At 37.1% G+C, this 27,226-nt stretch overlaps 1 protein-coding gene across 1 annotated transcript in view; it reads left to right on the forward strand.

Annotated features, from left to right (window-relative positions):
* LOC121383539 (P-selectin-like) overlaps positions 1–26,451 on the forward strand; it is a 37,325-nt gene extending 10,874 nt beyond the window's left edge. The window contains exons 3-12 of the mRNA XM_041513626.1: positions 5,585–5,705; positions 11,290–11,414; positions 12,621–12,800; positions 15,880–16,059; positions 18,154–18,333; positions 19,494–19,673; positions 20,924–21,103; positions 21,939–22,118; positions 24,036–24,215; positions 26,264–26,451. Of these exons, the coding sequence (XP_041369560.1) occupies positions 5,585–5,705; positions 11,290–11,414; positions 12,621–12,800; positions 15,880–16,059; positions 18,154–18,333; positions 19,494–19,673; positions 20,924–21,103; positions 21,939–22,118; positions 24,036–24,215; positions 26,264–26,451 (1,694 nt within the window). The remainder of the gene's footprint in view (positions 1–5,584; positions 5,706–11,289; positions 11,415–12,620; positions 12,801–15,879; positions 16,060–18,153; positions 18,334–19,493; positions 19,674–20,923; positions 21,104–21,938; positions 22,119–24,035; positions 24,216–26,263) is intronic.
* The last annotated feature ends 775 nt before the right edge of the window (positions 26,452–27,226 follow it).

Genomic DNA, 27,226 nt, shown 5'->3' on the forward strand with positions numbered 1-27,226 from the left:
ATTGTCATCGATGCCACACACCTCTTTAATTACGTTTCGTGCACACGCGTTGGTGAGAACATCATTTGGTATGTTTTATAACACATACTTGTTTACACTTGCTAACAATTTCAAGACATACGACTGGCTGCTCCTAGGTGATGACCAGGTGACCATTGCCAAACATCCTATAAAAACAACAGCACGATCGAAATAAATTACACTGTGACGTATAGTTAACCTGACAATCATTTGTCTGTGATGCTTATGTGCAAGGGTGTAAATAACTTTAGTCGAAAAAGATGTTAAAATTTGCTTAAAACCAGTTTTGTTTAGAGGATATGTAAGAAATAGAATAATAGTTTCGTGTCCGTTAGATACCATTTATCTTACAACTCGTTGTTTGAAAACGCATCAAACTCGCTTTCGCTCGTTAGATACATTTTAAAACAACTCGTTGTAAGATAAATGGTATCTAACGGCCACTCATGTATTATTCTCTATTTACAATGTATACGGTATCTAACTATCTTAACCATTTTGCAAGTTAAAATCCTTTTTGAGAAGTAACATTTTGTTTCCAGTTTCTGGTCATCATAATGCCACATGCATTCAATCACATCTGTTTTGTTTTCCAGTGGAAAAAGGAGCGGTTAAAACTTCACAGCACGTGGAGAAAACGTGTATGTTCATTTCACTCTTTTTATTTTAATTAAATAAAAAGAATAGGTTGTAATGTCTTACACCAAGTGAATCAATGTCTTAGAAAAATCAAATCAAAATTCATAATTTATATGGTACAGTTGAGCACCGTTGTGTCGAACTTGCTTAAGTCGGTATATCGTTTGTAACGATATGAATGGCCGGTCCCGGCCAAAACGTTTATTAACTATCATATTTGTGTCTCAGTTTGTAATTACTGTAACAGTTCACATGTGAGATTGAACAATGTATTAAATGGTTTCATCGAACTAGCAGACGATGATTGTGACCAAATACAACTAGTCACGTGACCTGTGAGGACTGAGGACTGGTAAAAGTAGGATTAATGTGTCCTCGATAGCTTAATTAGTTCTTAATTGACAAAGAAGGCAGCGATCTCTCCGTTTGTTCGGTTACACCACCGTGCCCGCTATGCTGGCTTTATTAGAGCAACGGAATAAAAGAAATCGAAGTATGAAAGTGACCCCGATGACAATATTACGTATATTGTCATCCCTAGTAACCAACCTAACGCTGTGACTTTAGTGAAATACGCATGTGTCGACGACAGCCGAGCGCTTTACCACCTATGCTCCCTTGTCAGACGAAACATTGTCAAAGAGGTGTTAGCTGCCTATTTCCCTATAGTAATTGAAAATAATCCAGAAATTGTCACGAAAAATGATGAGGCGTTCGATTGTCCCATTACCAGAGCTCGAGTCCAGAATTAAACCGTTTAGCACTACAGCTTCGAGGCCACGACCCAGTCACTACAGCTTTGAGGCCACGACCCAGTTGTGAGGGTGAGAAAGTGCATATAAAAGATCCCTTGCTGCATTAACCCCCCCCCCCCCCTAAAAAAAACCCCAACTACTCACGGCGCACTAATCTACCAAAGCTATATGTAGCTCCCCTTTTTTTCCTTTTGGCTGACCGTTCAAAATTGCACCTAATTTCCTTCTGTCCCGAGACAGATTTCCAGCTATTCGGAGCTCGGCCTCGGGACAGACATGCTCGAATCTCTAATGGCATATGAGCATGTTCAAAACATACCCGACTCGACCCTAATTTCCTTCACAAAACCGTGCACCTTTTCTCTTTGGCTTAATCCTATGGGACATTCCAAATTCCATAGCACCGCCTGTTAAATGTGTGAAAGTTGGATGATAATTCCAGATATCACAAATATTAAAACTTCCAACTACAGTAGGCTATAAATAAAATATAGTCAGGAATATTGGTGGCTACCAATGGTTTTGATGGTTCATTATGAAAATCAGCATGGCCGATGGCTTTGAAATTCCCACACCTGGTAACTTGAAGATACCCACACCCAGCATACAGGATTTCCTCCCAACACTTAATGTTCAGAACATTAAGTCATTACTTGATACAGGTACAGTCATGTTGGTGTTTCCTTTCTCAGACAGTGCATTTTTTTTAATACTGATATTTCTTTGATGTGCCTGTTAAGATCTTAATAATCTAGGGGTCAGTCAAGTGCGTGTGTTTAAATAGAATTTTTTAAAAGGGTATAGGTACTCTGACTATCTTTGTTGTCTGTACATATATACCTAAGTACACACACCCAACTGAAAGTAAATATCTTCAGGAGTTTTATTTTAAAACATTTTGTTGTTTAATATGACATATTGCATTTGTACAAAACTGTATGCAATATATATGCCTTATGAGGTGTACATTATATTAGGTTGCATTGTAGAAATAACACTTTCAGTGAGGTTGTCAGTTTATGTCAGAATACACCAGATCCTGGTTGTCATAAAAACACATAGCTGGACATGTTTTGAAAAATGTATGTTATCAGTATAGGTAGTACTAAACCAAATAACTTCCGGCTGGGTCAAAATTCGAGGTGCACCTAACTTTTGATAGAGAAGTGAACACCAAAAATCCTGTGATTGGTGATAAATGTGAGTGTGTTGGTTGTAAAATTTGTTTTTCATCTGGTCGAAAAATGCATGCAATTTTATTTCATCTAGTACCACTCTGTCAAGTAGCCTTGTGCTTGAAACATGTATGGGGTACCTGTCGAAAAAAGTACTCGAATTTTGTGCGGAACTAGGGTAGTCATAGCCGATACCCGTTATCTCAGAAATGAGCAGCTTGACCCCCCCCCTCCCCCATTTTTTCTGATTCACTTTAAGTGTGAGGGGTGGTAGTATTTATATCCGTGGTGTTTATGTCGCTGAAGGTAGGAGTTTTAGCCACATATGTTACTATTGTCGTCTATGGGATTTGATTTGATAGTATACATCCTATAGCACATATTCAGTGCATAATAAAACATATTATGATTTTGTTATTTTATTTAATTAAACTATACTGGTTGATTAATTAGCCGTCACTCGACCATGCAAGTTCACAATGAACTTGACCTTGACAACAATCACATGGCTCTGAATGGAGTTTGAATCAAAGTTAGCACTATTGTCGTCTATGGGATTTGATTTGGTGGTATACACCCTTAATAGAGGCTAAGCTTCTATTCGAGGTTTTACGGTATATAACTTTTGAATAATGTTAATAGAAGTTATAGTTTGCACAGTGAGCAAAATGAAGACTCAAAAGTGGATGTTAATACAATGTAATTGGCTCACAGTAAATCAATTTTTATTAAATCTACTACCGTAAACAACCACGTTTGTAGTTATGTCTATAGTACTGTCGGAAATAGAATAAAAATGATTTTTGTCGATTATTTCTTACATATTAATCAGACAAATAAATATTTTGTAAATATCTATTTAATGATAGTCTACCTAATTTAGCATTTACTTGTTTTTGCTCTCATTGATGTACAAAGTGGTTATTACTCTTGAAATCAAAAGAAAGATGTCAGTAAACAGGTGATTTGTGCACTTTATTTGAACAGACTATAACACATTTTAGTCATCGTGTCAATTTCATTATTGTTACAATATGTGAGAGACTGTTTCTAATGATGGTTTATCCCTATCCCTCTCCAAAACAAAATATTTGTAGACATTTGTCACGGGGATCCTAGAATACCCGTAACTGAATAAAACACGATTATCCAAATATCTCTTCTAACGGTATATCTATTAGATCTATCTGTATTGGGCAGTCTAATACCCGAGTGGCTCGGCTCTAGGTATATCAGAGATAAGATCTTAATATAAATATATATATGTAGCACGTTTAGTTCACTAGAAAACACAACAAAACACAATACACTTTGGAATCTGTATTAACACTACGCTGACAAACATACTTGCCGCAGTAGTTAATTAACAACAACAAATAATAACAACCCAGAACTAATCACTTAATTAGTTAATCACTAGGTGTCTAGTTTACACAATATTCCAATCACTGCACCGTGTTACACACACACACGTGTGATAATTGAGATGCGCTGCCAGGGGAACTTAATTAATATAGGAATTACAACTCTATTCCTAACTGGTTAATTTTTAATTAACCCTTAACTACTCATTCAGTAACCTTGTAATACAGAATTAATACTGGTACATATCACAATAAAGACAATAACCTACAGTTTACCTAGGTCCTCTAGGATGACTGGCTAAGCTTTAATATTATAGAACAGTGAAGCCTACAATTTACTTCGTCAGATTACCGGAGACACTGTCTAAATAATATTGGTATAATACAGTATTAAAATATTTAAAGTCACATCAATCACATCAAGGTTATACAACAGAGCAGAACAATATATTTACCAGTCCAGTCGGACTACGTTCCCCGGGAGCCTTCCAATGTTTCTCTCCGATATCTCTAAAATCCTATCTATTTATTCAAAAATCTCAGAGACAGCGAATATCGCCTGGGGGCACAACGCGGTACCTCACCTATCATGTGATATTGCCCCAACTCCCAGAGACGGTATTTTCTCTTAGATGGCCAGACAGACCGACGCCTAGTTCGCTAGAACCCACGGTCGTAAAACAGAACTCCCGGAGGTATTACGTAACTACTGGCCACATGGCCTCCACACCTGGTCTTGGTGTGTATTGGGACGCAGCTCTACCACCGTCGCGCGGGGGTATTACGCAACCAAGCTGCACACGGCCCTCTAAAACAATTAACATCGCCACAGGCGAAAAGATAAGAGCATGTTCCGTCACAACATTTATAAGTAACTTCTGAGTAAGACTGTCGAGAACCATTCTAAGATTGTGATATATTATACCGGTATTAAAGGTGCTATCTCAAAGTTGCATAATGACAGCTAATGCAAATCATGTTTTTATTAAATTTCGCTTTTAACATTTAAAGACTACACCTTTAACTGTATACCCGTAAATGATTATAGGAAATAATTTTACTAATAGAAATACATTTTTATTGGAAAATCTTTATCATAAACAGATGCTCACATATAACTTGTGATATAGCACCTTTAAGTGGTTGCAAGATTGTGTAAATTTCTAATGTACTTATATTGAATTTATATTCACTAAATATGCTGGTCATAATTAATAATGTATGCTGCAATATTATTCCAAATAATCAGTTAACTTGCAGTTTTAAATTAAAAGTTTGTTTGCGGGTAAATGAAATTGACACAATGTCATGTCATCAAAATGTGTTATAGTCTGTTCCAATGAAGGTCACAACTGTCCTGTTTACTGACATCTTTATTTCAATTTCAAGAGTAAACACCACCTTGTACATCAATGAGAGCCCAAACAAGTAAATGCTAAATTAGGTAGAGTATCATTAAATAGGTATTTACAAAATATTTACTTGTCAGTTTAATATGAAAGAAATAATTTACAAAAATCAATTTTATTCTATTTCCGACACTACTTTAGGTATTTGCATGCGTTCGTCGCAAAATGTAGAAAAAGACAAAATACGAAAAAGGTGTGATGTTGTTTTACATTTTTTTCAGTCAACCCTAGACCAACTATTGAATGTAATGCCGACAGTAGCTTTGTGGCCGATTACTTTAAAGATCACGTGGTAGTTAAACTGGAGAAACCCGGATGGAGAGACGACAAACAGGGTGTCACGTAAGTAACGACTTGTACTGTTATCGATGGATTTGTTTTGTTTAATTTTGTTTTGTTTGATTTTGTTTTTATTTATTTATTTATTTATTTATTGATAAATATGACATTACTACCACTACTACCAACACCACCACCACTACCTGTTTTTATTTATTTATTTATTTATTGATAAATATGACATTACTACCACTACTACCGACACCACCACCACCACCACCACCACCACCACCACCACCACCACTACTACTACTACTACTACTACCACTACCACTACTACTACTACTACCACTACTACTATTACCACCACCACTAGCCTACTACTACTACTACCACCACTACCACTACTTCTACTACTACTACTACTACTACGACTACTACTACTAATTCTACTTCTACTTCTACTTCTACTATGACTACTACTACTTCTACAACAACAACAACTACTACTACTATCCTTTCTATTTCCATAAAAGTTATAATGGTTACTTTTGGGGGGAATTTGATATGTACCAATGCAAATAAGATATCAGCACGGTTGTAGTATTTAATGTATGCTATTGATTCGCCATGGAACAAATTTGTTAAAAATATCCTAAATGAATGTGGATTGACAAATATTTGGATATATCACAATTTTATCGATGTTGAATGGTTACGTGAATCGGTATTCCAGGTATTACATAATAAATTTTTACAAAAATGGAAAAATTAAATGAAAATGTCTCCTAAGGGTAATAATTATAAAATGTTTAAAAATGTATTGCATTTGGAAAGTTATCTTACTAAGTTGTCCCAAAAAGAATGTAAATGTACTTGGCAAATGTAGAACATGTAGTATATGAAACTTCCAACTGAAACAGGAAGATGATATAATAGTCTCAGAGAAAACAGAATATGTCATATATGTAATCTTGACGAGATTGGAGACAAATTTCATTATATATTTAAATGTACAGATTCTATATTATTAAGTGTGAGAAAAAATATACCAGAGAAATATAGAAAACATCCTAATATTTTATCATATAATGAATTGTTCAACAGTAAAAGTATATTTGTTTTAAAGAAATTATATCAGTTAGAAAAAATTATATGCCAGAGAGTATGTCCTCCACAAATATATATATATATATATATATATATATATATATATATATATATATATATATAGAGAGAGAGAGAGAGAGAGAGAGAGAGAGAGAGAGAGAGAGAGAGAGAGAGAGAGAGAGAGAGAGAGAGAGAGAGATAGAGAGAGAGAGAGAGAGAGAGGTTATTACCAGAGAGAAATGGGTACCCATGCTTATTGAGGTGTATACAGGGTAGGGTTTATGGAGAGGGTAAGTACTCACGCAAATTTACCTTTATTGATATCTGTTTAAGGTAATAGATATGTTCTTACACCATTATGACATTTAAATGTCACTTTAGGGTTCATTTTAGAGGTCAGTGAAAGTGAAAATATATATTTTTGTTTTACATTGTTTTATCTATGAATAAGTCTTTTCTAAAAAGTGTTATTTAAGGTTTACTCTTGATTATGACTAATAAATCAGTATATTTTGCAATATTCATGTACACTATAGGGAATCTGGAATAAAACGTGTTTATTTGACAATATTCATTTCGTGTGACATATCCTTCCTCAAAAATCTTAATGTAGGTTTTAGATCCCTATCGATTGCTAGAATCTTTTCATGTACTAATATGTATGGTTGGATATTCTAGGTCTTCCCACATATAGCTCAGTAGCATCCTTGCTAAATAGAAGTATTTCAGAACCTGTGGCTTTTTAAAAAATATGCTTAACCTGACTATCAATACCCGAATCTGATTCTCAGTAGCTTTATACATGCAACATACATATACCTCAGCGGATTCAGGAGGTCCACAACAGTTCTACTCTTTTAGAATGGCAAGGACACTGTTGGTTTCATTATTAATTAATGAAACATTGGAACTACACTTGTGCCAAATGAATGTCACATCTATAATTCTGCAAAATTTACCTTTCTCTTTCCTACTCCTTAGATTTTTGTTGGTGGCTTTGTGTAGTGTTTCGCAATATGAGTGTGAAAGATGATATCATCTTCTCTGGTGGAACGATCAATATTTCTCAAAACTATGTTGACAAATATGTTTGCAATTGGTTTGTTTAATGCATAGATCAGAGCATATCCATCAAACATGTAAGGTAAGAAAAAAATGTCAGTCTACATGTTATCACTCTATACATAAACATTCCCTTGCCACAAGTTTAACATGTAGGATCAGAGTAACAAATTTAGTTTTTTATTCAATATTCTATGGAACATGGGATTGCATTAGTTTGTAAGTATGGACTCATAATTGGAGATGGTTGAGGATACAAAAATGGCACATTCAGCCAGATAGAAAATTATGACGCAGCTACAATGACATACATACAATTTTTTTTCTCTAAGCATGGATCATATTCTTGAGTTCTGGTTGAATGCAGACATACACATAACGTTATTAATGGTTTGCTATTTTGGTCACCCTAGGGACGAAGCTATGATACCATTTGGGTTATCATCAAGTACTGGGCAGGGCACACTCCACTTGAAACACACTGATGTCACTGATCGCAATGGACATTGTGGATTTCCTGAACCAGTTGATAATTTGTATGGTGATATGGAGTCATTGATAAAACTATGAAGGAGAGAAGGCTCTGGAGGTGTTTCCACCTATCAAGAATGCCTCGGCTACATTTCGAAAGAGCTAATTTCTAAACATACTTTCTAAGCATTCCATAATTTGATAGTGGTCTACCTCCTGCTTAAAAGGTTAGAAAAATAATTTGAATGTAGCAAAACAAGGCAGATATGTATTTCAGAATACACATGTACTACAGTCCAGTGCTGCTATATATCAATCATAATATGAAGCTGGTTATATGGCAATTGTTCATGCTGAGGGATACGTTTAATCACAGAAACCGAATAAAACATACCATTTTAATTGTTGCTAGAATAACAGTGATATTATCTTTAATTAAATAATATTATATCTTAAATATTGATGCTATTCAACCCCTCCCCCCCAAAAAATAAATAAAATAATAATAATAATACTTATCCCTAATTTGTGCCAAGTGACTTTAAACGATCTTAATATGATGGGGTACCTACCCTCTGTAAACCTTACCCTATATATAGCATTAAGCACGTGTCCCCATTTCTAACATGCCTAATTTTGTTTTGGCCAATCGTTTAGAAAGAAAGATGGGATCTATTTTAAATTCCCAATAATATTATATGAAGCATAAACCAAAGATTAAACAAAACATATATAAATTTATATTTCATATTTTTATTCATAAAAATAACTTAAAAATATAATTTTACTTTATTCAGGTTGAGAAAAAATGAATTTAGCGAGTATATCTTTGTTTTTGGGAAGCGGCTGACAGAGGAAACAATTTTGACATACAATTAACAACATGCACATTTCCAGCTAATGCACAGGTTTATTTTTATAACTGCTATACCAATGCAAATTATAACAGCCTGCCAGTTTATATGTATTGTAGAGCCAGTTATATATATAAAGTATCTAGTAGAATGTATTGCACAAACTTAATATTATTGTAAAACAAATGGATTTTTAACTCCAGATTTCCCGGTGAACATGCAGATTATACTGACCAATTAGATACATTTAATAATCAAAAGTAAACCTTTAATAGCACTTTCAGGAAACCTAGACTTACAGATAAACCCCCCACCCTCGATTTTGACCTCAACTAGTTTCTAAAATGACACCCTAAAGGTCAAAATGGCACAAGTACTTACCTTTACCATAAACCATACTCTATATAGGTATCAATAAAGGGTCAATTTAGTGTGGGTACCTATCCTCAACATAAACGTTACCCTGCACAGATCTGAGTAATCATGGGTACTCACGTTTGGCAAAGTGCTACCACCATTAATGTTTCGAGATAAATTGATTTCAATATCAAGATTCCCCATAGTTTGCATGAACACTGTAATTATCTAATGTAATCATATCTATAAAGAGTGAACCGTATGTAACATATTTGTACAAAGCCCTACCCTCAAAGTTGTGAAAAATTAACAAACTTAATTTTCCCTAATTTGACCCTAAATGGGCTTAAATGACCCCCGATCTGATCGTTAAAGGTCACCTTTGCACGGGTACCTACCCTCTCCATAAACTGCACCTAACCTCACCATAAAACATACCCTGTATAGATCTCAGTAAGCAAGGATACCCATTTCTAATAAACCATGTCCCAAAAATAATGTGGACGTAACCTTTTCCTAAACATCTCCCCCTTTCGTTAAATTATGGATCTGCCCCTGAAATTTCAATCAGGAAGCACCTCTACTAAATGTGTAATGGATATATCTACAAACCAAAGTAATAATATGAACATTATTGATCAATATTAGGCCATTTCGGAAAGAATTAAACGAAAGCAATGTTTTGTGTCATTTACAACATATTATATATTCAGAAAAAATTACCTTCATTTGACCTTGAAAATATAGGTCAAATTAACTTATGAAAATACATCAAATTAAAATTGAAAGTTTGGAAATTAAGCGTCACACACACACACACACACACACACACACACACACACACACACACACACATTTTTAAAGAGTTTAATCTCTCCTATAACTGAAATTTGGTGTCCGTCCCGTTGACTGTTGTTTTTGAGTAGCAGCAGATCGAAAAAAAAGGTTACTTTGACGTACCATCAAATGTATGCAAATTCCCAATTAACGTAGAGGTTTAGGCAGGTAAGAGTTGCAGATCTGAAACCTACACATATTGTTACATAGGAATCAATGTTCAAACCTTCCTGACTCTCCGACATTGATAAATCAACCTAGCTCCTGGACTAAACCTCAGCGCTAAACCTATCATTAGTGAAGTCACGCCCTTGTTCTTCTAGTTAACGAGTCTACTGCTGCCAAATATAGTGACATTCAACCCACGTTACTGACATTGTTTACAACTGTCGCAAATGAAAAGAATGATAAAGATATATATGTATTTCCTTCCTCTCTACACTGTAAGCTTACGGTTTATGAGAATAAGGGTCATTGTCATTGACTACTACTGCTGCTGCTGCTACTATTACTACTACTACTACTACTACTACTACTACTACTACAACTGCTACTGACGCTGCTGCTGCTGCTGCTGCAGCTACTACTACTACTACTACTGCTGCTGCTACTGCTACTACTATTACTACTACTACTACTACTACTACTACTACTATTACTACTACTACTACTGCTGCTACTACTACTACTACTATTACTACTACTACTACTACTACTGCTGCTACTATTACTACTACTACTACTACTATTACTACTACTATTACTACTATTACTACTACTATTACTACTACTACTACTATTACTACTACTACTACTACTACTACTACTACTACTAAACAACGAATGAATAAATATATAATATTGATGATCATGATGATTATAATTTAGATTTTATAATTTTGAGAATATTTTAATGACACATAGTCGGTTGTATTGATTTGATTCTGTATTTCTAGAATAACACAAGTTGGGGGACCAGAATCCGGTAGCAAATTTTACGAAGGGAGACACACAATAACATACAAGGCTACAGATGCACAAGGAGCAACTGATTACTGTGTGGAATATGTAAATATTAAAGGTAAGGCTCTTCAAATTAACTGAATAAAAAATATCTGTTTTCTTCTATGGTATTAATGCAGTAAGCTGCAAATGACCGAACATTAAGATTTATTTATTACCTAAATATGTTTTTGATTAAAGGGACATTCCTGAGTTTGCTGTATTGTAAGATGTTTCCGACTAATAAAATATTTCTACGATTAAACTTGCATATTAAATATATTATCTTGTTTAGAATATCAGTGTCTGTATATTCAATGTGTTTCTGGTCGTCTTAATATTTATAAGACGCCCAAACTGGATTTTGTCTTCAAATAATTTCGTACGTACAATTTTTTTTTTTTTTTTTTAGGAAATACAATGAAATTTAACCTAGTACAAATATTAGAACGATCAGAAACACGTTTAATATACAGCTACTAATATTTTATGCAGAAAAATTTATTTGGTGTGTAATTACAATAGTTCAAAAGTCTCTGTTAGTCGATAATATCTTAAAAATTGCAGCAAACTCAGAAATGTCCCTTTAACTTATCAATTTTGGCAAATTCAGTGTGTGTGTTTTTGGTGGTCCTGTTCTTTGTATCAGCTCAAACTACGATCAGCGGCTTTAATGTTTATTCTATATTATTGAGATTTTATATTTTATATTCTTACTAGATGTAACCCAAGCTTAGAACAAGTACGTTTACATGTGGTGTGGTGTCATGACATTGGAATTTACTCTAAACTATGACCACCGTCTAGATCGCTAGCCCATAGCCACTACTATGTTAAGTGAAAAAGATGGCGGCTTCCATTGCTGTTGGATTTATGGAATTCATCTTTGTACGCAATATTTAGCACGACATGTGTACAGTAGTTGACTGAACCTGAGCGCAAAAAAAAAGAAGAAATGCTGAATCGGGCAAGTACAAAGAAGTCCGCCGGCAGTACAGATCAAAAGAGGAGAAACGGTCAGAACCACTGGAAAACGTAAAACTTGCCTTGCTTATATATTATAGATGCTTGTCCTTTGCACTGCAATTGAACACAGAGCAGTTTATTTTGGGGCGATGATCGGTCCATTATTTAGATAATGACATTCACCGATATATTTTGTGATAAATCAGTTATTAAAGGTACGCCCACACCCGACAATCCTGAACGATGATTAATCCGCCGCGATAAATGTAGTTCTATTTAATTTTAAAGCTTCTTCTCTTTATCTCTTTATATATTTTAGTCATTAAATGCAAAAGTCTTGGGACTCCTAATCACGGAAGTAAAAGCTGTGACAACGATAACAATATTTATGGTACTGACTGTGAATTCTCCTGTGACACGGGCTACAAACTTAGAGGCTACGAAAAGTCTTCTTGTCAACGCAGCGGTAACTTTGACCATTCCACGCCTACCTGCAACAGTAAGTGCTGTGATTTATCAAAATATATATATATAATACTATGTATCTAGTGCTGGAGTTATTATCTTTCACAATTAAAGGGACATTCCTGAGTTTGCTGCATTGTAAGATGTTTTCGACTAATAAAATATTTCTACGATTAAACTTACGTATTAAATATATTTTCTTGTTTAGAATATTAGTGTCTGTATATTCAATGTGTTTCTGGTCGTCTTAATAATTGTAAGAAGCCCAAGCTGGATTTTGTCTTCAAATAATTTCGTACGTACGAAAAAAACATTTAAGAATGAATGAATGAATGAATGAATGAATGTTTAACGACACCCCAGCACGAAAAATACATCGGCTATTGGGTGTCAAACTATGGTAATTCAAAACATGAAGTGATGATCAACATCAGTATAAAAATTCAAGAGTCAAATAAAAACACAATGTAAAGAAATGTGCAAAAATACAAATTCTGGATGGAATCGTAATGATTCCATCACATTACGTTGACCAAGTATATCTTTTCGAGTTTCTTTAATATGCTTACATTCCACCAAAATATTCCTCACCGTCAGAGTACACTGACAGTGCTCACATTGAGGTGGAAGATCTTTCTTTAAGATAAATGAATGGGTCAAATATGCATGACTGATGTGAGCACGACACAAGACTATTTCATCCTTCCTACACTGTCTATAGGAGAACTGCCACTCTCCCAAGACTGGCTTAATAGCATGAAGCTTGTTCGCAACCGCACCGTCCAAATCATGTTGCCACGTCGAAAAGATAAATTGGTTAATACTATATTTAAAATCAGTATACGGCACACCAACACTGGCACGAGACAAATCCAAAGCAGACTTGGCAGCTGGCCTCAGACCACAATTAATTACATTATGTTTTCTCATATAGCCCCAGACCGGCCTCGGTGGCGTCGTGGTTAGGCCATCGGTCAACAGGCTGGTAGGTACTGGGTTCGGATCCCAGTCGAGGCATGGGATTTTTAATCCAGATGCCGACTCCAAACCTGAGTGAGTGCTCCGCAAGGCTCAATGGGTAGGTGTAAACCACTTGCACCGACCAGTGATCCATAACAGGTTGAACAAAGGCCATGGTTTGTGCTATCCTGCCTGTGGGAAGAGCAAATAAAAGATCCCTTGCTGCTAATCGGAAAGAGTAGCCCATGAAGTGGCGACAGCGGGTTTCCTCTCAAAATATGTGTGGTCCTTAACCATATGTCTGACGCCATATAACCGTAAATAAAATGTGTTGAGTGCGTCGTTAAATAAAACATTTCTTTCTTTCATATAGCCCCAGCGGCTGTAGCACTTTTATTAATTTCACCAGGCCATTGGTATTTCACAAGAAACCTTACTTGCCTGGGGTCAATGAATACTCAAAAGGACGACCCCTGTTGTCCAGCTCTTTTTCACATTATATCAATGTAAACGAACACACGTGGGCTAAGGGACCGAATCACACCTATTTCGGTGCATTTTATGCAAATGTTGCATGACTGTGGGGGACAGTATGCAGTATCCAGTGTAAACCAAGTGCACATATTCACTAACTGCATCCTCTTCCCTGTCAAACCCAGTGTAACATTTCAGCATACAAAGCAGCTCCCCAGCCATTAATCACACAACAAGAAAACTATATGTTCTCGCATTCGGTTCCGTATTTTAAAGAACCAAATGGGTGGATAACTCTAGTCTGATGCCAGCTGCATCTGCTCTGTCATTACCCCTGATGCCAAAATGGCTCGGCACCGAACAAAATACAATGTCTTTATTCGCAATGGATAAAAAGACGCACTTTCGTATCACCATCCCAATTGTCTAGCTTCATATTGCGTAAAGCTTGGAGACACGAAAGTGAGTCGGTAAAAATAATAAACGTGGATGCAATCGAATCTTTGATTTCATCTAAAGCTGTAATGAGTGCCCAAACTTCAACACTAAAAATTGATGCTGAGTCAGGCAATCTCATGCAAATTATTGTGTCTGATGGAAAAACTGTAGCACAAGCCACAGAATTCCCATCCCGTGATCCATTTGTATACACAGGAATGTAATCACGGTACTTGTCTTGGATTTCCATGAAAAACTGTTTATAAACAACAACATATGTACGGTCTGATTTCAGATGCGTCAGATCAAACAATTTTAGGTGGTGTAATAAACCATAGTGGTAAAACAAAATATGAAGGAATTTCCGGAGTGTCAGTTAAATCAATGTACACATTTAAGAAGTAAAATGAAATTTAACCTAGTACAAAGATTAGAACGATCAGAAACACGTTTAATATATAGCCACTAATATTTTATGCAGAAAAATATATTTGATATGTAATTACAATCGTTAAAAAGTCTCTGTTAGTCGATAACATCTTAAAACTTGCAGCAAACTCAGTAATGTCCCTTTAAAAGTCCGCTAATTAAACAAAACTAAGCTTGGACCAGTGCTTATAAAACTTTAGAGTCTAGACAAATATTTAATTCATATGACGTCGCCATGACATTAAATTGTAACAGTTTTGAGTCTAAGGGCCAAATTTACGAAGTCTGTTTATGGCTTACACGCGTGTAACCACATACATCTACAATGCATGCCTTTAAGAAAAACAGGCTTCGTAAATTTGACCCTAGAAGCACTACACCTGGTTTTTATTAAAATCTATAGCAGATCGACAACCGTCCCAGACTAAAGTAGATCGACACACACCAAAGAAACCTTCTCAAGACAATGCATTTATACTGTAGCACTCGGATCTGCGACAGATCTGGGCCCCGTTCCACGAAACGATCTTAGCACTAAGATCACCTTAGTACATAAGGTAGCTATGCACTTAAGGTGATCTTAGGGCTAGGATCGCTTTGTATGACGGGGTCCTGTCGGTGGGAAACGCAAATAAAAGATCCCTTGCTGCTAATCGGAAAGAGTAGCCCATGAAGTGGCGACAGCGGGTTTCCTCTCAAAATCTGTGTGGTCCTTAACCATATGTCTGACGCCATATAACCGTAAATAAATGTGTTGAGTGCGTCGTTAAATAAAACATTTCTTTCTTTCTTTTCCTTTATGTTGTTTTTAGTCGTCCATTGCAATGTCCTCACAACACCTTCTCACGGATCTAAATACTGTGACAATAAACAGAACGTTTACGGTACTGAGTGTACATTCAGTTGTGACAAGGGTTTCGAACTCAGTGGCTACAGAACGTCAACGTGTCAGAGTAGTGGATCATACAGCCATGCTACGCCATCGTGCAAAAGTAAGTACCTTTATATAAAGCCTAATGCGCGACTTATTTAGGATCGATTCCCGTCGGTGGACCCATTGGGTAATTTCTCGTCCCAGCCAGTGCTTCACAGCTGGTGTAACAAAGGCCGTGGTATGTACTATCCTGTCTGTGGAATGGTGCATATAAAAGATCCCTTGCTGCTAATCGAAAAGAGTAGCCCATGAAGTGGCGACAGCGGGTTTCCTCTCTCAATATCTATATGGTCCAGAACCATATGTCTGACGCCATATAACCCTAAATAAAATGTGTTGAGTGCGTCGTTAAATAAAAACGTTTCCTTCCTTTCTTATTATTTCTAAGCGCTTATTGTATAAGGCTATTCATTTGTTGTTTGGTTCACATTTGTTTTGTCGACGAACGTTTTCCTGATCTATCTTTCGATTCAAAAATGGTAGACTGTGCCCCGTATTTGAATGATACATATTCCGTGGACATTGTCTGCAAATATACCCTTTCCCGTTTAGTGATCAAGCAAATTATGCTGAAAAATCCCACAATTACAAACTGAGAGACTGTCACGTAGTATAGTAAAACATTCGCTGTTGATATAAACATGTTTGACATTTTCCTGTATAAGAATAACGCACATTATGTTGAAAACGAAGACAATTCCAAAATGGTAGAGTGTTTACTTTTGTGGAATGTCGATGGGCCCATTAGTCTATTTCTCGTTCCAGCCAGTGCACCACGACTGGTATATCAAAGGCCGTGGTATGTACTATCCTGTCTGTGGGATGGTGCATATAAAAGATCCCTTGCTGCTAATCGAAAAGAGTAGCCCTTGAAGTGGCGGCAGCGGGTTTCCTTTCTCAATATCTGTGTGGTCCTGAGCCATATGCCTGACGCCATATAACAGTAAATAAAATGTGTTGAGTACGTCGTTAAATAAAATATTTCCTTCCTTCCCTTTTTGGAATGAGATCTTTCTCGTTGACATCGTTTGTAAATATATTTACTCTGATACTTTCCGACCGGCCTCGGTGGCGTCGTGGTTAGGCCATCGGTATACAGGCTGGTAGGTACTGGGTTCGGATCCCAGTCGAGGCATGGGATTTTTAATCCAGATACCGACTCCAAACCCTGAGTGAGTGCTCCGCAAGGCTCAATGGGTAGGTGTAAACCACTTGCACCGACCAGTGATCCATAACTGGTTCAAGAAAGGCCATGGTTTGTGCTATCCTGCCTGTGGGAAGCGAAAACAAATATCCCTTGCTGCTAATCGGAAAGAGTAGCCCGTGTAGTGGCGACAGCGGGTTTCCTCTCAAAATCTGTGTGGTCCTTAACCATATGTCTGTCGCCATATAACCGTAAATAAAATGTGTTGAGTGCGTCTTTAAATAAAACATTTCTTTCTTTTCTTTCTGATACTTTCCAGTTTAGGAATAAAACTGATTAGGTTGAAAACGACGACGATTCCAAACTCGAAGACTTTACTCTGTTATGAAATGAGAAACTGCCTGTGGACAAAAGTCTGAAAACAATTTTTACCTTCCCCATTTGAGAATAAATCAAATTGGGTTAAAAATAACCTCGTTTCCAAAGTGGAAGACTGTATCCTATAATATAATGCGATGGTTCCTGTTGACAATGTCTGCAAATATACACATACAGAGGCGTAGTCTAGGGGGGTTCGGGGGGTTCGGGGGGTTCGGAATCAACTAAAACATACAGGTTTATACATTGGAGTTTCTGGTGGTGCAAAAACAAAATAGAAAAAAGTCCACTTGGTTCATATTCGAACCCCCCCCCCCCCCCCCCTCCTCCCCGGTCCAGATCACGCTACGCCCCTGCCCCGTTTAAGAATAAATCAAATTAGGTTGAAAGAGACCACGATTCCAAAATTCTACCCCACCCCAAACCATTTAAACAGATATCAGGATTAAGGAAGGATTATTGAATCCCTCCACAGAAAACAAACAAACAAACAAATAAATAAACAAAAAACAACCAAAAACCTAAAAAAAATCATTTAGAATGGGATCTGGATTTACGGAAGGTTATTGAACTGAATTTGTTGTCAGAAGGAATAAACAAACAATAAATCTATTAAATCAATAATTTCAGGAGTGAGGTGTCCATTGCTTTCAACCCCAGCACACAGTACGGGGTTTAGCTGTACTAACAGGAGGTACTACGGTAGTGTCTGTTCGCTGGAGTGTGAGGCGGGCTACTCGCCGGAGCTGGGATTGTACACCTTGTGTCAAGACACGAAGCGATGGAGCGCCACGGAGTTTTTATGCAAACGTTTGTCTCTATTTTCTCTTTTACCGACGCCATATAACCGTAAATAAAATGTGTTGAGTGCGTGGTTAAATAAAACATTTCCTTCCTGTTTTCTCTTGGGGCGGGATGTAGCCCAGTGGTAAAGCGTTCGCTTGATGCACGGCCGCTCTAGGATCGATCCCCGTCGGTGGGCCCATTGGGCTATTTCTCGTTCCAGTCAGTGCTCCACAACTGGTGTAACAAAGGCCGTGGTATGTACTATCCTTTTTGTGGGATGGTGCATATAAAAGATCCCTTGCTGCTAATCGAAAAGAGTAGCCCATGAAGTGGCGACAGCTGGCTTCCTCTCTCAATATCTGTGTGGTCCTTAACCATATGTCTGACGCCATATAACCGTAAATAAAATGTGTTAAGTGCGTCGTTAAATAAAACATTTCCTTCCTTCCTATTTTCTCTCTCCTATCATTATAATAAGCACTGAAGTGATTAATGGTTAGTTAGAGAAAAGTCGGTGTAGTGAAATTCCAAATGCAGAATATATGAACCAGACTTAAACTTGGTGGCCGCATTTCATGTAGGTTTGCTTTTTTTTTAGAACATTCACAACCATATAATATTGATGAAATATCTGCAATATATGCTATTCAGTTCGTGATGCGTATGCGTGTAGTGTGATGGTGCGTGTCTCTGTGTATGTGTGTGTGTGTGAGAGAGAGAGAGAGAGAGAGAGAGAGAGAGAGAGAGAGAGAGAGAGAGAGAGAGAGAGAGAGAGAGAGAGAGAGAGAGAGAGAGAGAGAGAGAGAGAGAGAGAGAGAGAGAGAGAGAGAGAGAGAGAGAGTGAGTGAATGGGTGCAGGTATATTTAAACCAAACACCAAAGACAGTTTATATACTAAAATAAACACTGAAAAACATTTTATTTTCCCGCTTTTCTGTTTCTTTCCTATCGTTATACATGTATACGCATGTAGGTTGTGTTTGTTCTGGTCACATTAATAATAATATAATAATTAATTAATAGTTTAGCTAAAAAGTATTAATCAAAGTAGCAGCATGTTATGTTTTTGATAGCGTACTAAATCATGAAATTGCTAATAACCCACTCAGTGTATAAAAAATACATGTACGTTGAAAATATATAGCCATTTAAAACATTTCTCACTTCCGTTGCCCTCTTTTCAGCCAATCGATGCAGCAGTCTGATGACACCACCTTTCGGAACTAAAAAGTGCAACGAAAACCAGAACGAATACGGTACCGAATGCACGTTCAGTTGTAACGAAGGATTTGTACTTGACGGCTATGAAAAGTCGAAATGTCTGCATAATGGGTCTTACACCCACCCCACACCAAAGTGCCACAGTAAGTAGCTTCATTTAAAGGGACTAAACTGAGTTTGCTACCATTGTGAGATGTTTGTGACTTATACAATAGTTTAATGACTTAAATTACATACTGAATCTGGTTTCTTGTTGAGAATTTATTCAAGTTAGGCTATTTGTAGTCGTCCTAATGTTTGTTAGGACCGGCCTCGATGGCGTTGTGGTTAGGCCATCGGTCTACAGGCTGGTAGGTACTGGGTTCGGATCCCAGTCGAAGCATGGGATTTTTAATCCAGATACTGACTCCAAACCCTGAGTGAGTGCTCCGCAAGGCTCAATGGGTAGGTGTAAACCACTTGCACTGACCAGTGATCCATAACGGGTTCAACAAAGGCCATGGTTTGTGCTATCCTGCCTGTGGGAAGCGCAAATAAAATATCCCTTGCTGCCTGTCGTAAAAGAGTAGCCTATGTGGCGACAGCGGGTTTCCTCTAAAAAACAGTGTCAGAATGACCATATGTTTGACGTCCAATAGCCGATGATGATAAGATAAAAAAATCAATGTGCTCTAGTGGCGTCGTTAAATAAAACAAACTTTACTTTACTTTTTTAATGTTTGTTAGTAGCCCAAACTGGATTAGTTTATAGATGAATACAAATAATTGAATGTGTTTTATGTAAAAATCAGTAGAAGTATAGTGTTTATTTTTGTAGGAGGATGGAACGGACTATAGAAGTTAAACTTTAACTCTACGACAGGATATTATGTTACCATTATTTGTCAGCGTACCCAATCAGTTTTAGATGTTTTACCGACATTGCAGTTCATATCCATTTTTTTTATAACTACTGTTGTTTAAATTACTTTAGGTTTTTTTCAAATACGATAAGATGCACTGCTAATCATAAAACTAAAAACAATGAAGCAATACTGACATCAATAATCAGATCGTAATACGTTACAAGGGAGATAAATGAATCATAATCTTGTTCCCAAAAATATAAATATGATTTCTATATTTTCACTTAACTAAAATACAGTGAAAATATAACTTTTTATCGAATATCACTTTTATGGTTTCTGTAGATCTATATATTTCATAGCTATGTATATAATAAATTGCTATATTAAATCAAAGCTAACAATAAAATGAATAACGTGTGTTTGTTTTGCAATAAAAAAGGGAAAAAAGAACAATAGAACTTTTACCCATTTAAGAATATGTATTTAATTATTTGTTTGCAATAACTGAGAAAATATAACAATACTTGGGTTTTAACGCATTTTAGGAATAGCGTGTTCTGCTCTAGAGCTTCCTGAACACGGAGCTGGGTTCAAATGTACCAACAGTTGGTTGTTTGGCAGTGTGTGCTCCCTCGAATGTGAGACAGGGTACACAGCAGTCGGTGAATCTCACATCATGTGTGACCTCAACAGAACGTGGACCAAGTCTGACGTTTCTTGTCGAGGTAGGTCGACTTTGTTTATTTCTATTTCAGAAAGTTTAGCTTTAAAGTGAAAAAATAGAGAGAATGAAAGGCTGCTTTAGCTGTAACGTTAAATTTGATTTTGTTATAAAGGGTGAAAAAAGAATGTCAGTAATCAGAAATCTATCTCAGTTTGTAAGAATCATTTTTAAAACAACTTATTAAAATTTAAAAACTGTGTTGCTGGAAGCTACTATATCCCTCGAGTGTTACATTATTATTTTTTTTCTATGTCTGACAAATATTTTCTTCATCATGTCATGTAATGCGACCAATCAAGTAATAAAGCGTTTGTTTGTGTTTCTGTCAGAAAGAAATATTTGAGTATGACGCTATGGAACTGAATGCAACCACAGTCAACAGGGAGTATGGGGAGCCTCCCTCAGAAAGAAAATGGGTTAAGTTTATGGTTAGGGTTAAGAAAATCATACAGTAATGATAAGAGTAATTAATTTTGTCAAAAGGTTAACTGAAAACAAAAATATGCAAACACATTTGGGTATGGTGCCATACCCGTTTTACCCTCTGACAGAAACCCTGGTAATGCGGTGACGTCTTGGCACTAAGGATGAAGGTTTTGGTTACCATACTGAATACGAAAAGAAACCGTCACGCAAATATAATTTTCAGCTGTAACATTAAATTTGATTTTGTTAAAAAAGGGTTTTGACACCTTGAGATTCACGATAATTACAGGTTGATATACACAGAATTGATCGTTTGTGTTCAATTGATCCTACTCTAATAAATAAATTAATAGTAACACCAATTTGCGTTTCTTTTGTTATCCAGTGTACTTTGCTTGCTGTTGTGTTAGGTACTCAGTGCAACATCTTGTCGACGCCGTCTCACGGAAGCAAACGGTGTAACAGCCACCAGAACATTTACGGTACTGAGTGTATGTTCACCTGTGAGAAGGGATTCGAACTCAGTGGTCACAATACGTCTTCGTGTTTGAACAATGGGTCATATAGTCATCCCACACCAACGTGCAACAGTAAGGGTTTTTACTTAAAGTCATTGACACTAGATTCAGACATAAACACATTATCTGTTTCACACAAAATGCATTTGCATCTTCTACTAATACAAGAATGATTAAAAAAAACCCAAAACACACACACACACACACACACACACACGCACACGCACACGCACACACACACACAAACCATGTTGGATTTGCAACTAGCAACTCCCCATTCTCTCAGTGAAACTATTTTTTTTCTGTTGATTTCATCCAACATATATATACTACTCAAAAGAATTTAAGGGTCAAAAATTTATAACCAAATAAGTTTCAGAGTGTATTAGATTGATGATGTAAACTACACCAAAAATTTAATTTATTGTTCCATATTTACAAAAAACCACAAATAAACGTCACTGTATACAAGAAAGTCACATGACATGCTGTCAAAGTTGAAGGTTGTCAAAAATGGATTTTACACATTAGAACATTCGTTTAATAGTGTGTGAATCCACCCCTTGCGCGAATACACTCGACACATCGTTGCCTCATGCTGTTGATCAGACGTCTGAAGAACTCTTGGGGAATGGCCATAAGAAGAAGGTTGGCCGGAGGGGCATGGTTATCCCGAACTCTCCTGCCTAATTCGTCCCAGGCGTGCTCTATTGGGGCCAAGTCAGGCGAATATGCTGGTCAATCCATCCTGGCGATACCTTGTTGTCTGAGAAAGTCCGTTACCACCCTGGCGCGGTGGGGTCTGGCATTGTCATCCTGCAGAACTGCCCCGCCGCCAATCTGCTGAAGGCCTGGGAGAACCAACGGCCGGCTAATCTCATTCAGATAGCGGATTCCATTCAGATTGCCATCCACCACATAGAGGGGTGTCCTGTGGTGGATAGAGATGCCGCCCCACACCATGACGCTGCCACCACCGAAACGGTGACGTTGTCTAACGTTAACGTCAGCGAAGCGCTCCCCAGGACGTCTGTAGACACGAACCCGACCGTCTTTGAACTGGAGACTAAACCTGGACTCATCAGTGAACATCACTCGACCCCACTGAACACGTTGCCACCGCAGATGAAGTGTGCACCAGTGACGTCTGGCCGTTCTGTGACGTGGTAGGAGTGGTGGTCGAACAGCCTGGCGACGGCAGCGTAGATTATTGGCTCTCAGGCGATTGCGTATGGTTTGATCAGACACTGAGTTCCAGTCGCAGTCCACAGATTGTCACGTAATCGGCGTGCAGTGGTTGTGCGTTGACGTAGAGCCATATTGGTGATGTAGCGGTCCTTTCTATTTGTAGTGCTTCGGGGTCTTCCCGAACGTGGACGATTTCGAACAGAATTCGTTGCTTGGTACCGTTGCCACAGTCGGCCAACGACACTCTGACTGACACCAAGTCTCAGAGCAACATTTCTTTGCGTATTGCCATCCTGAAGCCAAGTAATAGCCCTTCCTCGATCTTCAATAGTCAGTTGACGTCGTACCATTGTCGAATTTGGAGTGTGCACCGTACACGAACGCAAGCTCCAATTATACGGAAATTCAGCATTCGGAACATGGAATACACACGCAAAGCGTGCAAATGAAGCGCTTTGTGAAAAAGCAAGTTATGGGCACTTAGCAGACCTTTCGCTTTCGCCCTAATTTACGTGCAAATGTAAGCATGTTTTCGCCATTAGAACTAGTCGACAGTGTCAATGACAGTGGATTTTAATTCATTTATGGGTTGCTTAGACCCACTTTCGTCAAAATGGAACAATACCATGCGTGACATTATGGTCTAGCTAATATAATTAACATCAGAAAATAATGTCGAAAATATCGTCTGACCCTTAAATTCTTTTGAGTAGTATATATATAAATAAAATTGAGAAAGGATTAGGTTGGGATGGCCGTTTTGAGAAAGGAAATAACTAATAATATATTCCATTATTTCAGGAATTTCGTGTCCAGAACTAGAAACCCCAGAACATGGCACTAATTTTAAATGTACGGATGGAAGCAACTTCGGCAGCATATGTTACCTCAATTGTGAGCGTGGCTATGCCACAGCACATGGGTTGTATGGGATCTGTCAGTACAACAAGCGATGGAGCACCGAGGACTTCGTGTGTAAAGGTTTGTCTGTTCTTCTCTTACGCTCATACCGGCCTCGGCGGGGTCGTGGTTAGGCCATCGGTCTACAGGCTGGTAGGTACTGGGTTCGGATCCCAGTCGAGGCATGGAATTTTTAATCCAGATACCGACTCCAAACCCTGAGTGAGTGCTCCACAAGGCTCAATGGGTAGGTGTAAACCACTTGCACCGACCAGTGATCCATAACTGGTTCAACAAAGGCCATGGTTTGTGCTATCCTGCCTGTGGGAAGCGCAAATAAAAGATCCCTTGCTGCTAATCGGAAAGAGTAGCCCATGTAGTGGCGACAGCGGGTTTCCTCTCAAAATCTGTGTGATCCATAACCATGTGTCTGACGCCATATGCTCGATCAATCAATCAAACAATCAATCAATCAATCGATCGATCATACTGTCGGTCGGTCGGTCAACAACAAAACACTTTATTACTCCAATGATCATGTTAGATGACATGACGCAAACTTTTACTATTAAACAGTTCGTTAACTTTTAAAATATTTGGCCTGAATAAAATTTTGACTTAATATATTTCTTACGAGTATCGACAAAAAATGGACAGATAAAAAGATAATGATATTCATCACCCAATTCATTTTGGTTACATTTCCTTTCTTCTCGTGGTCTATTTTCCCACCTGCCCTTTTCAACAGGGAGTTGATGGTTACCTAATCTCAATTTTGTAATAGGTTTTGATAGTCGCTTAGGTAACAAGAGTAGGTAATTTTCTAAATTAATATTACATTTAATAATATGATAAAAGAGAGATTTGGGGGAATTTTATTCTAAAGCGTGCCAATGTTTAACAAATTGATCAGATATTCTTTGTTTGTTAATCGATTTAAGCCAGTTTATATTAGGAATGGATTGAGATAAGCATAAATAGTTATGTCCCAAATCCTCTAGGGAGGTTTTAATATTTTTTGCCATTCATAATCGTGGTTTTTCAAGTCGGATAAAAGTAAATTATACATAATTACTGAAATGTTAGGTTGTTTATCAGATACAAGTTTAGCCCAATACATTATAATTCGCTGTCTTATTATATCTGAAACAGGCTGTCTACCACGTTCTCCATAAAACATATAGTGGGGTGTACTTCTTTTAACATTCAATATATATTTTAGAAAATCTGTCTAGACCTTTTCTATCATATCTAATTTATTAAAAACCCATATTTCTTAACCATAAGTAAGAATAGGAAGTATTGGTTGATAAAAAAGCAACAACTGGCAATCCAAAGGTAAATTCAAATTTCTTGTTCTAACCTTAAGTAAATATGTTGCATTTTTGCCCGATTCATTATGGCCGTTTTAGCAGTAAGAAAATTTCCTGTTTTTTAAATACAATACCTAAATATTTACACTGGTTGACTATCTCCACATTATTATTATTTATTTTAAAGTTTACATTACATCTTTCAGATCCAAATACTACAATTTTTGTTTTGTCAATATTCAGTTTAATTTCCATAATTTACAAAACTTATCAAAATAATCTAAGCATCAACATTATCTGCAAATAGTAAGGTGTCATCAGCATAAAGGAGGACAATTATATTTTTACTTAATGTTAACAAATCATCATCTGGTATCTCTATTCAAGTACAGGTTTTTTTCAAACAAATATTGTTCTAAGCCATTTAAATACACAGAAAAAAGTATCGGTGATAAACTTTCTCCTTGTCTAATACCAATTTCGCAGTTAAAAAACGGGGAATTTTGATAATTAAAATTAACACAGGACTTTATACCTTTATACATATTAAATATAAATTTAAAACATCTACTTATAATATTCAGCCAGTCACCCATTCATCCACCCAACCAACCAAGTAATCAGTCTATCAATTTAACTGAATTATTTATTTGTATACAATGAAATGAAATAAAATAAATAAAGGAGATATCGCGACTCTCAGAACACATTATAGCTTAAATAGTTATAAAAAAATATCTACGATCCAATAGTGCTAGTAACAAGTAATAATGCTTATAACTGTAATCACGTTCGTAAAGTTGACCCTCTTTCCAGCTATTCAGTGCAGCAATCTTGTGACGCCCCCTCACGGAACCAAATACTGCGACAAACAACAGAACGTTTACGGTACAGAGTGCACATTCGGCTGTGACAAGGGATTCAGACTTGATGATCACCACAAGTCTGTATGTCAGAGTAATGGGTCGTACAGCCACCCCACACCAAAGTGTAACCGTAAGTAATTTGAACTTTGATGCATTTCTAGTTAATATTACAAGACTGTAGGACGAAAATGTACGTACTTTTGTCCCACTCTATACAAATAAAGTTTAAAATCTGGTTGTGTGCCCCTCCCCCACTAAAGACTTTGTCCCCTTCACTAGAGATTATGCCCCCAACCCCCTCGAGATGTCGTTCTTACGCGCCTATAGTAATAGTAAGTACGTTTGCGTAGTCCAATTTAATGTGTGGGGTTTGTTTTTACATTTTACAGGGACGGGACGTAGCCCAGTGGTAAAGTGCTCGCTCGATGCGCGGTCGGTCTGGGATCGATCCCCGTCGGTGGGCCCATTGGGATATTTCTCACTCAAGCCAGTGCACCACGACTGGTATATCAAAGGCCGTGGTATGTGTTATCCTGCCTATGGGATGGTGCATATATAAGATCCCTTGCTGCTAATCGAAAAGAGTAGTCCATGAAGTGGCGACAGCAGGTTTCCACTCTCAATATCTGTGTGGTCCTTAACCATATGTCCGACGCCATATAACCGTTAAATAAAACATTTTCTTCCTTCCTTCCTTCCTTGGTTTTACATATACAAGTGCTCTATAAAAATATTTTAAAATGCAAATGAACATCACGTTGGGAACTATTGAATAAGTAACATCAAAGTGGCTGTTCTCGACAAATAGGTCAATATAATAGCTTTGGTTAATGTCAGATCTTAAGCCTGATACTTCTAAGGCGGGGCTGAAAGTAAGATTAGTCAATCAACATGATTACATTCAGTAAATACT

Source organism: Gigantopelta aegis, chromosome 10 (genome assembly GCF_016097555.1).
Source record: "Gigantopelta aegis isolate Gae_Host chromosome 10, Gae_host_genome, whole genome shotgun sequence".
Taxonomy (NCBI): Eukaryota; Metazoa; Mollusca; class Gastropoda; order Neomphalida; family Peltospiridae; genus Gigantopelta; species Gigantopelta aegis.